This window comes from Mytilus edulis, chromosome 1 (genome assembly GCF_963676685.1).
Source record: "Mytilus edulis chromosome 1, xbMytEdul2.2, whole genome shotgun sequence".
NCBI classification, from domain to species: domain Eukaryota; kingdom Metazoa; phylum Mollusca; class Bivalvia; order Mytilida; family Mytilidae; genus Mytilus; species Mytilus edulis.
The window spans coordinates 37,141,620-37,156,554 of record NC_092344.1 but is presented as its reverse complement, the minus strand read 5'-3'; the positions used below and the strand labels follow the sequence as shown (position 1 = coordinate 37,156,554).

The window sequence follows — 14,935 nt, the reverse complement described above, 5'->3', positions numbered from 1 at the left end:
AGAGCCAGGATCCCAGGAGTAATGCTGTTAGCCTGGTATCCTGTCCAAACCATCTCTCTGTATCTGTGTACTGTGGAGTAGAGAGCCAGGATCCCAGGAGTAATGCTGTTAGCCTGGTATCCTGTCCAAACCATCTCTGTATCTGTGTACTGTGGAGTAGAGAGTCAGGATCCCAGGAGTAATGCTGTTAGCCTGGTATCCTGTCCAAACCATCTCTGTATCTGTGTACTGTGGAGTAGAGAGTCAGGATCCCAGGAGTAATGCTGTTAGCCTGGTATCCTGTCCAAACCATCTCTGTATCTGTCTACTGTGGAGTAGAGAGCCAGGATCGCAGGAGTAATGCTGTTAGCCTGGTATCCTGTCCAAACCATCTCTGTATCTGTGTACTGTGGAGTAGAGAGTCAGGATCCCAGGAGTAATGCTGTTAGCCTGGTATCCTGTCCAAACCATCTCTGTATCTGTCTACTGTGGAGTAGAGAGCCAGGATCGCAGGAGTAATGCTGTTAGCCTGGTATCCTGTCCAAACCATCTCTGTATCTGTGTACTGTGGAGTAGAGAGTCAGGATCCCAGGAGTAATGCTGTTAGCCTGGTATCCTGTCCAAACCATCTCTGTATCTGTGTACTGTGGAGTAGAGAGTCAGGATCCCAGGAGTAATGCTGTTAGCCTGGTATCCTGTCCAAACCATCTCTGTATCTGTCTACTGTGGAGTAGAGAGCCAGGATCCCAGGAGTAATGCTGTTAGCCTGGTATCCTGTCCAAACCATCTCTGTATCTGTCTACTGTGGAGTAGAGAGCCAGGATCGCAGGAGTAATGCTGTTAGCCTGGTATCCTGTCCAAACCATCTCTGTATCTGTGTACTGTGGAGTAGAGAGTCAGGATCCCAGGAGTAATGCTGTTAGCCTGGTATCCTGTCCAAACCATCTCTGTATCTGTCTACTGTGGAGTAGAGAGCCAGGATCGCAGGAGTAATGCTGTTAGCCTGGTATCCTGTCCAAACCATCTCTGTATCTGTGTACTGTGGAGTAGAGAGTCAGGATCCCAGGAGTAATGCTGTTAGCCTGGTATCCTGTCCAAACCATCTCTGTATCTGTCCAAACCATCTCTGTATCTGTCTACTGTGGAGTAGAGAGCCAGGATCCCAGGAGTAATGCTGTTAGCCTGGTATCCTGTCCAAACCATCTCTGTATCTGTCTACTGTGGAGTAGAGAGCCAGGATCGCAGGAGTAATGATGTTAGCCTGGTATCCTGTCCAAACCATCTCTGTATCTGTGTACTGTGGAGTAGAGAGCCAGGATCGCAGGAGTAATGCTGTTAGCCTGGTATCCTGTCCAAACCATCTCTGTATCTGTGTACTGTGGAGTAGAGAGCCAGAATCCCAGGAGTAATGCTGTTAGCCTGGTATCCTGTCCAAACCATCTCTGTATCTGTCTACTGTGGAGTAGAGAGCCAGGATCGCAGGAGTAATGATGTTAGCCTGGTATCCTGTCCAAACCATCTCTGTATCTGTGTACTGTGGAGTAGAGAGCCAGAATCCCAGGAGTATTGCTGTTAGCCTGGTATCCCGTCCAAACCATCTCTGTATCTGTGTACTGTGGAGTAGAGAGCCAGGATCCCAGGAGTAATGCTGATCCAGACTTGCACATAGATTACATTGAAACACAATGTTCAACATTTCATTTTCTCTGAAACCACTTGACCAATGTTTAACCTTCCTTGGCAGGAATGATAATATAGAATTAGAGGCAGATTTAGGGGGTGAGCTCAGCCCTTCTTTTGTGGAAAAATTTGGTTGATTATATAGGGAACCACTGAAGCATGACTGGAACAGGCCCTCTTAGGCAGTCACTGGCCCCCTGCTTATGAATAATTCAGGAACCCGCCACTGAGAAGGTCTTCTATAAATGGTCCTCAATTGGTTTTTATTAGGCAAGAGATATTTTATTCAAGGCATATAAATCAAGATGTCTAGGTAACACTGGTGTCTTATTCATCTTTCAAATTTAAAATAGCCACGCTTTCCATAGTATTCAATAAGTCTTATATCAAGGGTTTCTGCTTATTAAAGGAGAAGAAAGACAGGAACAAATCCAAGTTTTATACACAAAAGTTTGACATTCATCTCAAAAATAAGTTATCTCTAAACATGGAAAACAGTGGCGGATCCAGAACATTTCATAACTTGGGGCCCACTAACTGACCTAAGGAGGAGGGGGCTTAGGCCATACTTCAGCGATTCCCTATATAATCAAAACCAAAATTTTCCCACAAAAGGGGGGGCACAAAAGGGGGGAGGCTGTTGTCCTGAATCCGCCTAGTATGGAAAACTTTAAAGCTTAAAATTTGTGCTACCTCCATAGGTGGATCCAGGGGGGGGGGGGGCCTTCGTGGGAAAATTTGGTTGATTACATAGGGAATCATTGAAGCATGACTGGAGAGGGCCCCCTCTTAGGTCAGTCAGCGGGCCCCCCTTAGGAAAAGTTCTGGATCTGCCACTGTACCTCTGTCTACCTTTCCTCAAGGTTTTCTGGGGTTGATAACACTTTATTTTTAATTTGTTTTATTACATAAGTATCTTCCATAACACAGACCATTTACCTAATGAGCACATTTACACATCCTAACATCTGTTTATCAGATAATGGTGCCCCATTAGCACATAAGCTGTTTACTAAATCCTCATTTTAATATTTTTATTGAAAGATAAATACCATGTATACAAACATGTAATTATTTTCTCAAATATAGATTACCATGTGTACATATAACTTGTCATTGTTCTTTTTGGTAACAATGTCAAGTTCAGTTCAGGTCACGGTTCGGTGACCTTTGTTTACCCATATGACCAATGGACTGTTCCAACAGAAAGCGATGACCCAATTCTTTATTTACGCTAAGGTTACAAATTTTGTCAAGAAGAGAATGAGTCCTGATTTCCGGAATTAATGATTGAATTTGTAATACCATGTGATTATACTCCTGTGTATTGACTATTGACTTTGTCATTGTTTGTGTATTGGTGATTGTCAACTAAATTTTACAATTGCATTCATCTGCGAGTGTGACACCAAGCAATACTATATTTTACCAATGATGAGTTGCAGAACTTGATTAAGGCTTAATATGACTTCACCTGGGGATCCTAAAAATTTCTATTTAACGAGATCAACATCCCTAAGAAGATCCAAACGAAAATCTACTGGATTTTATGGACGTAAGTACAACATTTTCAAATTTTCATGGTTGACAAAATTCACAGTTAAAAGATTTTTTATGAATGAAAGGATTGCCGCCTTGTGTTTAAAATATGTTATCTTCGAGTGATCGACAAATTAGCCTATGATAATTACAATTGGTTAATCTGATTAGAAGGTAATACACATCATTCAGATAATAAAATGTTTAAAACAGGATTTTCAGTAAAATAATGAAGAAGGGTGTGGATAATAAAATTTATATTAAAAGAACTGCTTGTAAGTTTTTTGCATGTACATGTATTTTTATGGGGTATACCATCCACTTTACATTTTTGTATATACATGTATCTATCAGAGTGTTGTCTACACCATGGTCAGCGAGTGTTGTTCGAATCATTCATGGCATACTAGAAATAAGTAAATAACATCAAGGATTTGTATAGTATACAAATCCTTGATAACATCAAATATAAAGTCAAGTACTTTAAACATGTTAAACATTTTTGAAATAAGAAATTATGAAATTAAAGAAGATGTGTTTTTCCTTTTTTATAAGCTTTTTATTTTTGAAGAGACAGTGGAAGAAAGAGTACATAACATGTACATGTAGACTCTTTCAACGCAATTTTAATTACAGTAGATATTTGAGAGATTCCTCCTCTCTAAATATATATTTGTCCATTTCTGTTTTATACAAAATTATTCCATTATAATACTTGGAATGTACATGTATAATACATTGTTTTGTAATTGTCTTTATAAAACTTTATGATTTTGCTAAATTGTGATTTAGATTATATTATGGTTAACAATCAAACTGGGCATGGAGGGACTTCAAATTTGTTATAAAAAATAAATGATGTTAGCATTTTAACTTCCCCTGTATCAAGGTACAAATGTACATGTATAATGTATTATATAATTTGTAATATGCATTCATTCATAAAGTTTAAAAAATGTAAACTATAGCCCAGACATAATTGTAAATCAGAAATCAATACGAAAGTAACAGCATTGTATGTACAGTTAAAAGGATTGGGCATTGTCAGTTGTGAAAATTGGAAACAAACCAGATAAAAGGGACAATAGAAATGAACTAATGACTATAGTATAGAAATTAAATAAATATTATGCAATTGGACGGTGTTGACATTTTGTATTTTAGAAGGTTATGGGAAGAAGTATGATTTTCCTATGTACAGAAATGTATATGTATTCTACATGTAGTTCTGATCATTTATGTGGTCTTTAGATGTTTTTTTAATACTTCAAATACAGCGTACAATATCTACTCTCTTTAGATTTTTATTTTTCCTTGATCATCTTTCTGAAGAGGGCTGCTCATTTTTTGTCCACTTATATGTTTCTATCTTACTTTGTAAAAAGATATACATGGATATTTATTAAAAGGATATATGAATAAGAGAAGTTAATGAGATTATTATATTTCAAATTTCTCAAGTAAAATATCGGGTAATGTAGAAATATATAAGTTACTGTACGGTGACCTTTGCAAATGTAGATTATATACATGTACAAATGTATATATCCATAGAATTTATGGACTACATAAAAGAACTTATTATACTTTGACTCCTCATTTCTATGCTTTTGACCTGTTACATATACTGCAAAATTCAAGAACAAAAAACTCCCAACATGTCCATATTCCAAAGGGGTTTGAATGAGCCTGTTCTCATAAAAAAGGAATTCATCGTCCTAGGCCTGAACATGGTGCTATATCTCATACTAATTGTGAGGGTTTGTTTTTTTGTTCCTTAATGAAACTCACTTGAAAAAACAAACTGATGTAAGAACTTTCATATTTTTTAACAGAGTGTAATTGTCTGACAAACTCAGCAAGATATTATATGTTTCTCTTACTCTGAAATGTTGTATGTAACAAAAGTACAAAGTAACAAGCCCTACAGGGTATATACCCATGTGTTTTATGTAGGACAAGGCATATAAGGTAAAACTTCACATCACCATTTATTTTGTCTTTATATCAAATATTTATGCAAGTTGATATGTAATGTATTTACTTTGATAGTTTTGATGTATATTTTACATTATGTCAGCGTTAATTGATCCTTGATATTATGCTGGGTCACGGCTTGGTTGTCAAAAAGGTTACACCTAGAAAAAATAATGAAGATATTATTTAAGAATGCCTGGAGCTCATATATGATCAGGTGAATTTATTACACTGACAAACTCCTTTTGAAATATTAAAAACCTACAGTTAGATTTATAAGAAGATTAAGTTGGTCAATTATGATTGCCTGGTCATACATTTATACAAGTATAATCTTTTAAACTGTTACTTGACCTTTAAACTTTGTCAGTATTAGCACTTATACTGATTTCCTGCCTTTATTTTAAGAAGTACTTGTATATATTTAAGCATTGGTCCTTTAAAATTTGGTAAATAATATAAGACCGCTGTGTTCTATAGTAAGATCTAACTTAAATGATGAGTTCACAGGTATTCAACTCATAGAATTCTGCTGAGTGCTTGAAACTCTAAATCCAGTATTTTGATTGGTTGATTTCTGCAACTGAGTATGATAAGCTTACTCAAACGTTTTTGTGGCTGCAAGGACAGACGCTTAAGACGTTAAGTCATAAAATATAAATTTGTTCTCTCAGGTCTTTGGAATTGCAATGATACTTGATTCTATGTACAGAATGACACTGATGGATAAATATTTGAACTTTTGAATTGAAATAGAAACTATTGTACATGTATTTCATACTGCATGATGCATTTGAACGTTCCACATCGTACCATATATGTTGAGAATTTAAAAAAATAGGTTGGACTCTGGTATACATACAATTGCAAAGAGACTTTAATTTATTAAAATAAGAAACTTCAATTAATACTGTACAGAGATTTTAGTCAATTTGAATATCAAATATAACCATGATGATGATTGCAAGAACCTTAATATGTCCATATATTAACCAAATAGAAGAGAAAAGTTTTATTATAAAATAAAATCCTTTTTATAGCCCTTACTTCTATATGGGTGACAGAACCATCGTTATCAATTCAATCCCTTTTTCTAGCCCCTTAATTCTGTGGGTGACAGAAGCATCGTTATCAATTCAATCCCTTTTTCTAGCCCCTTAATTCTGTGGGTGACAGAAGCATCGTTATCAATTCAATCCCTTTTCTAGCCCCTTACCTCTGTAGTTGACAGAAGCGTCATATCTATTTACCAAGTGGTGAGAATGTAATAACTGTTGGTCTTGATCTGTCAGAGTCAATACAATCTATATTGATGATATATAAATAAACACTTATTTCATCAATAATCCGCCACTCAGAACTGATCATAATGTTTACTCATAAGCCTGTATCTATCTGCTAATGATTAATATCAGAAAGTGATTAGGGTTGGTCTCACAGACACTTCTACTGGCATGTGTTATGCTACATTTACTTTTTGTTATGAATTTCATTGGCCTTCATGAAAGTTTAAGTAAAAAATCAGGCTTCAGACAGTTAATCAGTTGTATTGACAGATAGTATTTGGCACAGCCTCACTAAAAATTCTAAACTTTCAATATATTTTTAGAAGCAAAATAATGAACATACACATGTATATTTTGAATATATTTTGAATTCACAGTACAGTAATGTAATACTTCACAAGGTATTAGATCAGGGAAGTATGGACACATCCAGCCATTTTTAATAGGGATAATGAGATACATGTTATCAGAGGCAGATTTTTTTTTTTTTGGGGGGGAGGAAGGGGTTTGTGGAGTTCCATAGACTTTGTACATGTACACTTATAAATCGCTCCAAACAATGGCTGGTCAGCGCTCTTCCCACCACCCTTTTTTCAAAATCCTGGGTCTGCAACTGGTTAAATAAAAATACTGTACAAATTGGATGCAGACTTCAGGAGTGACAACATATAGAGGTAACAGCATATCTTCAACTAGAAGAAGCTTATGAAAATAAGCATGTGCACACATGTTAATCTGTTAAATAGGTGTGAATATCATCTCCTGAATCATGACTAAAGTAATCTTTACACACATAAATATAGGTTGTAATCAAAGTTTCTTTAAAATTTGAGGGCATCAAGTTAAATCAAAACAGTTTCTTATCTGATCCACAGGAAATGCACAGACAAGATACACCAAAATTAAAGATTATCAGGTGCAGGAAGAAATAAAGTGACAGCTGGACTATGCTACCATTCTAGAATTTCCTATTATCTGACTATGCTTTTTTCTGGGGATTAAATTTGGCTTTTGAAAAAACCCAGGTCATGCTCTTTAGAGATATCAGTTGAGTTGGAATGTCACACTCCAAGGTACTATTTTAAAGCCCATATGTTCCTTGGATTACATTTTTGCATTAGCTCAAACAAAAGAATAATTTGAGGGACCAAAAAATTGACAATGGAATTGGGGAATGTGTCAAAGAGACAAAAACTTGACCAAAGAGCAATGTTGGAAACAGTTGTAGACTAAAGATTCATACAGATTTTGTAAAAAAAAGTCCCCTAAACAGAGAAATTTCTGAGGTTACAACAGTAGTTCATCAATTTTATATTTATAACGAGTATATCTTCCTTCCTGAACTTGTAACTAGTACATTTGTATTTATAATTTTTATTCTTTTATATATTTAATGTACAAATGTATAGTTGTAACCGATGTGTCTGTGTTGATAACATTTTTAACAGTACATTAAGCCTCCACAGAAAAGATAAATCTAATTTATCCACATAGGGATTCTGTGTTAAATGCCCATGTATGACCCAATAGACATTAACCTTACAAGAGTAGTTCCCACTGTTGATTATACAAACTGACATATCATGCACTCGTTGCACAGCTTTATCTTTATTCTCAAACTAATGTCTCACCAAAGCCCTGGAAATACAGAGGCGGATTTAGAGGTTTTCCAGGGGGGGCCAGACCCTATCCCCCCTTTTTTCTAGTGAGAAAAATTTGGTTGATTACATTTGTATATTGGGAATCACTGAAGCATGACTGGACCCGGCCCCTCTTATTCTGGATCTGCCACACAAATTTTATTATAAAATATGAAGGGACAACAACGGCTAGATAGGTTATTTGAATAACAAACAGGTCTACATATATATACATGTAGTGTGCTGAGTGATATTTTATGGGTAAGAGGACAATTACTGTCACTCATAAATCTGTCTCATAAATGATAGAAATTTCCACTTAATCTGGACACTATTTTCATACTTTGCTTTTGTATTAAGTATAATTAGAAGAAAAGAGGATGTGTTAAATGTCTTCCTTCTCGTAATCGGAACTTATATACAATATAAGCTTATGTATCACTTGAAATCAACAACATAATGTCTTAAAAAGGGCACGCTTAGTTTAAAAGTTTACTATATATACAAAAATGTATATTATAGCTATTTTAACATAATTTGTATATGACTTCAAAATTATTTGCATCCATATTAATAATTATATATGTAAATATTACCGGCCCATATTACCCTGACTTAAGAAGCTATATGTATGATAAGAAAGTAGAATGCACCAGGAATGACTGGTACCTTGAAAGCTTGTTGAATATCAATAGTTCCAGTCTAGAGATCAATTATTGTTGTTGATGACAGATGGAATATAATTATGTATTTTTACAAGTTCAGGTGTTGTGATGAGTGACAGCTGCTGTTCCTTGTAGCTTTTTAAATCAGAAATATGTAGATTTCTCCTTTGTTCATTGTGAATGATTGATTTTAAATATGCAAAATATTTTATATTTGGGTCCATTTTACAGTTGTTTATTTGACATACCATATTGTCACTTACACGTAGATTTACACTTATCTATGTCCTGCAGACTTTTAACCACCAAGTTTTGGGGGATTGTGGTTGCTTTTGAGGTTGACCAATCACCACATGTTTAATTTGTTTAAGCAAAGCTCACGAAAAATATGATTTAATGTTGTATATTTGTTGTCTTTGTTATTTTTGCAAAACTTTTTAATTTTAAGATGTGAAAATCATGCATAATGTTTATAAACAATTAATTTCTGTCATAATTCCAAAGGTTTCAGGAAACAAATAAATGTAAGTGGTATTGTTTCAAGTGTTCTAGTTTTATTTAGCCTTATTTTATTTAGTACTTAAGGGAAGGAAATTCATAGATTGCTTTAAAATGAAGTGTGTATAATGAATTGGTTTTAGTGTTGTTGTCGTGTGTGTAATGGCTTCAGTCAAGAGAAGATTAAGTAAGTTTTTGCAAGTATTCAAGCTTATCGTTACTAAATTTAAAACTTTTTATTGTTTTTTTTCCACAGAAGTTATCTATTTCTGACATGATGACTTTTTTCATTTGTATATAAATATATTTTTGACATAGAAGGAAGTATTAATCTAAGTTGCTGTGAAAAATGTTAACCTACATTGGATTCATTAATAGTTGTCTCAAACCAATTTTTGTGGGTGCAGAGGTAACACAAATTTTAAATGTTCAAGAAGTAACAAATCTTGTATAGGCATGATTGTGCATTTGTTTTATGAAATGAAATTACATGTAGATACCCATGAATATACATAATTTGGTTGACTGGGATGGAATATCTGTTTACATGTGCCATGAGCAAAACCAATGGTGCTACAAGAGTAACGTGAACTAATTCTTCTGATGGTCTGGAGTTGGAATAGAGTTGCTCAACCTTTACGGGTAGTCTTTTGTGTGGTGTCTTGTAACAAGCGTTAAAAAAGAGTGTACGCTGCACTCAATATCAGTTGGCATTACTGTGGTCTTGTGGACTTTTGTTATCCCCTTGTCCCCCTCCTTGGAATCTTGACATCTTTGCCCTTTGCCCTCCTTTTTTGTCTTACTGTTTTTGTATCAATTAAGAAAACAGCTTCAGAGAGACTTAATGTTAAAAGAATATAATTGAAATATCAAACCTAATGTTCAAATCAAAAACTGAACTTTTGTATCAGAACCAACTTGTTTTTTTAGTAATTGAGTTTGTCTAAACCAGACATGTCCTATGATTGTGAGGGAATTTTCTAGTTGTAGACATGTACAGGTTCCACTGTGGTTTGCATTTAGTGAATCTTTGTTTAGATTTAGAGTTATAGCCCTTTTGTTTTGACAACAATTTGTATTTTCATGCCAAATACTTAAATTTCTATGCCAGTACACAAAAAAAGTGAGACTGACTGAAAGTTTAAAATTTGATGGCAAAGTGCCACAAGGAATTAATTTTTTTGAAAACTTACAAAATTTGACTGCAGGGAGGTGCTGACTATAATGGCAGATTACATTTAGTCTCATCCTCGTTCATTTACATTGTAAACAATTTGGTCACCTCTTAAAATTGACATTAATAAAAGTATACAAACGTGACATTAGCAATTTTAGATGTTGTTGACGTTTTCTTTGTATTACACATGAAGACTGTCTCTGTTTTGTGTAATATGTTCCATATGCTTGATGTCCAACTTCCATGTGATTATCTTGGGATGCTATTTTTAGAGAAATTTGAACGATAATATTAAAGATTTTTGTATAAATCTGCACAGTAAATCCTTTCATCATTAATACAAGGCTGCCTGTTTGATGTAATGACTCACATTTAACAAAATTTAAAGGATTTGAAGTTTGCAGGAAATCTACACTACAAAAGTTTGCTTCACAAAAGCAAAAGGACCGGTTAACTGACTTGAAACAGTTTTGGAAAAGTGTGACGTCAAGTTGATACAGTTAGTACTTGAAATGGAATTGTTATTGAGGAGTTTCCATATTGGTTTGGAATGAATGACAGTCTGAAACTGATCTTGTTATTTGTTTTTGTCATTTATTGAGAGATTTCCCAATAACAAAAGATTTTGGATAATATGTGAATGAAGTTTAAATTAAAACAAAGGGGAGTGCTCAATTTGCTGTAAACTTAGATTACATCAGCTGATTGATAAAAATATAGATACATTTCATTGTTACCTCTGGCCAGTTGTAAATTAAAAAGACTCGTAAAAAAATCAAACAGATACAGGGAGTTTTCAAAATAGCCTGAGGTTGTGTTTTTATTTCATGTTGGATAACTGCCCTCGTTTTTACTAAAGAAGATTTAAAGGTGAAAATAAGTCAATTGAAATAAAAGTGTATGTGGACACCTTGAAAGGATGTAGAGATTTTCATTATTACCTTCAGAAATGTCGTGGGTAAACAAAGCATGTATAATTGGCCTATGAATATTAACCTATTCAGTCAGTTGGACAGTATCGTATTTGTATATCTAGATAGGACATGGATCATTCATGATAGAAATCGACTTCATTTCTGGAATATAGAAATTGTTGCTATGGATATTTATAATGTTTCTCTAACTTAATCACATTGAAAGGATACTACTGGGAATTGAAGCACATTTTTTTGTTGTATTTGCATTGTCATAGCATTGGAATATTATATACTTCAAAAGAGTTGTGCTTTCAGTGAAATTGCAAAGCCAATCAACTTTAATTTCACATAGATATTCATGACTTTAGATTTTGAAGCTTAAATGGAACAAATATAAGTTAAAAAATAAATGCAATAATATCTAATGGATTAGTTGTAATCTAAGGATTAGCAGTGCCTTTGTACATGTTCAAGGTGGGTTTGTATTATAATGGTTACCTTGCCATCGTTGTAGTAGAATTATTGAAAATAGGTGTTGCCGCACACAATAAGTACTGATACTGTCCAGACATAGCGCTTATGTGAAAGTATTGACCATTTATAATAAAACCAATACACATTATACAATACTGGTGTTGATTGCCTCATCTTAGGCTTATTTCTTATGGATTCAAGTGACGCTGTCTTCTTTTTATTGATCGGGAGAAATTTCCTTACTTGTAACAACTGTGTATGTACACAGTTAAACTGACAATTGTGTGAAAAACTGTAGTGTGATAATACAAATAAATTGTTATGGAAAATACCATATGGATTTTGTACCATTGAATTGGATACAGGTATATATGGAACATAAAAAAGTCAATATCTAGGATAGAAACCTGAATATAGTGCTGTGATTTGGATAGTTTGTTTATTTGGAATTTTCAAAATGAGAACACGCCAAAGGGTTTCGTTATTTGCCTGTTATTTGCCTGCTGAAGATGTGGTACCAGTGGGGCCAAGACTTTTGGGTATGGTTTACTTTATATCCTTATATGGTTATTTTAATGGAATTCAGCACCAATACATATTTGGTTGTCTTTTATTAATGTCAACATCTATTTGGTTCTATATTTGTACATGTTTCATTCAAGGTGGAAATATTTTAACCAATATTGTTGAATTTTATTTCAAAAACATGTGGAATAACAGAAAAACAAGTTATGGCATAGATATGTTGACTTGTAAGTAACAGGATATTGAATTTTAGAGAACTGAGACTTATGGGAAGAACTTCTTATAGTTTATTGGACATACTATATAATATTTATCTCTAAGAATAAATCTTGATATAATTCACAGCACGACCTGCTTTTGTTTTATCACAACATGACAAAACTAATTGTAATGTATGCTCTCTTATATCAACATGACAAAACTAATTGTAATGTATGCTCTCTTATATTAACTTGATAGTAAAAACATTTGCTTTTATTCATAAACATGATAAATAATGAAAATAATTCTTTTATCCATTGGGGAAGTGTCTTACATCTGTGATTCTGCAGTATCTGTGAAATTGATTCAAGAGTCTCAAAATGCTACAATTTTTATATATCTATATGTGTCATAAGATTTCATGATAAAATGTGTTAATTGAAACTCCTCTTACATTATCATGTCTGAAGGATTTCTCACAAGTTGATATATTTTTGTCAACCTTTCCCCCCTGAAACGGTCATGTATTCGGAAATATTTGAGTCAACAAAATCACTAAGCTTTTGATGAAAGTGTTAAATATTTTTAGTATTAAATATTTTTATATTTTTTCATTGAAAAAGCCTTAATCTTCCACTATAATTTCAGAAAGTGTGTAAAGTTAATAAGATATATACACCTTTTACCTGCAGGCTTGTATAAATAAACAGATATAAATTGGATTTGTTATATGTTTACATAGTAAACATCAAATTATTTACCAATAATAAGAGAGGACCCCTTTGTTGTATATAAATAGTATCATTACTTGATCAATAGCCATTTTCCATTGTAAATACCAAATCTTTTATTGATTGGTCAATTTACCCCCCTTTAAGATTTAATTTTATAGGTTAAATGCTAATTTGGAACTACTTTTCACTTTATCTAGCCTTTAATCAAATTGGCCAATTAGGTTGGTCAGTTATCAAATTTGTGATAAATTGAAAACTGACCATTTACCTTCCACTTGACCAACACCTGATGGACATGATGAGTTTCTCTAGTACATAAATCTTTTTAATTTATAAGCATTTGACCTTTGGTCATCTGCCATAGTTTGATCATGTTGATTTGTTGTCTAGTTGTCATCTGATATAGATGGTTATTTACTATGACTAGATGTCTGGCTTTCATCAACTGACCACAGCTCTGGCACATGGCTTATAAATGTGTGTGTTCTGGCCATGGATACTATGTCTGTTGATAAATGTTAAATCTATCAATGTATCAAATAAATGGTTGTACAAATATTTACTTATTCTTGTAGCTTGATTTGTTTCAATTATGTTAGCTTAATCAGGGGTAGACTTAAGCTCACTAAGTATACTCCACAAATTTTTATAAAAAAATTAGTTTTCATTAATTGTTTTCTAAGAACTATTGGGTAACTAAGGTTCTGCTGCAAGGGAACCTCTGGTAAAGACACTAAAATGAAGTTTTTTGCATTCTTTTCTTGATTTAAGCACAATAGATTTGTTTGATGTGAAGTTGCACACTGATAAAAGAGAAATTAAACAACACTGCAAAAATAATTTATGTCTTGATCAAACTTACATTCCTTCCTAAACTTGATATACTAGCAATTTGCAAATTTAATTAATGCAAGTATTTGATAAATCAATGTTGGTCTGTTATGTACATGGACAATTTACATAATTATTGAAGCAAAGGTAATTCCCTAAGTTATGTTGATGAAAAAACATCTGTTTACATGCATATTTAAAGTGTGTACAAAACCAGATGTGTAATCACCAGGACTTCAAAATCAACATGGCATCTTCTTATATTCTCATATTGTGATAACATTTCAAATCTTATCACCATCATTATTTATAGGGAACTTCTCAAAGGTGTTTGTCTTCTGCTATGATGATGAGGTTTCCTCTTTCCTAAATATATCCTTTATAAAACCCAATGATAGCATGGTTTCCTGGCCATGTGAATGATCATTTAAAGTTTCATGGCGCTATGGAAGTGTTGTCCTGAATATGCATGAAATATTTAACACTGGAGACTGGACAACACCAAAATATTTATTGATAACATTAGGTAGCCAGAAGAAAAGTTACAATTATTCAGTTCTTTTCAATCATCATGACACTAGCTAATATAAGGGGTTGGTCTAGAAAAAAAATTAAAACTATTTGACGATATTCTAATTTCATACAAAAGTTGGGATTATCATGCATAAATTCATTGCAACTTTTGGAAAAAATATTGTTAAAATGCAAACAATTTGGTTCTGTAATTGAAATTAGAAAACATGTTATCTACTGCTAAATGGATGTTTATTCTTGACATGTACTCAATAAAAACTAATTTTAACCTTTAACTT

The 14,935-nt window shown here is 33.5% G+C and overlaps 1 protein-coding gene across 10 annotated transcripts in view; it reads left to right on the top strand.

Moving 5' to 3' along the window:
* LOC139482064 (SLIT-ROBO Rho GTPase-activating protein 3-like) overlaps positions 1-14,935 on the top strand; it is an 80,088-nt gene that overhangs the window by 32,428 nt on the left and 32,725 nt on the right. For 2 of the 10 annotated variants that reach the window (XM_071265735.1, XM_071265713.1), the window contains exon 1: positions 2,735-3,214. The exons of 4 other annotated variants lie outside the window; for them this stretch is intronic. In XM_071265735.1, coding sequence (XP_071121836.1) covers positions 3,124-3,214 — 91 coding nt within the window. In that variant the 5' untranslated portion in view covers positions 2,735-3,123. Of the gene's footprint in view, positions 1-2,734; positions 3,215-9,348; positions 9,452-10,607; positions 12,372-14,935 lie in introns of those variants that run through there. 4 more of the 10 variants (XM_071265752.1, XM_071265720.1, XM_071265776.1 and 1 more) reach the window with 3 other exon arrangements.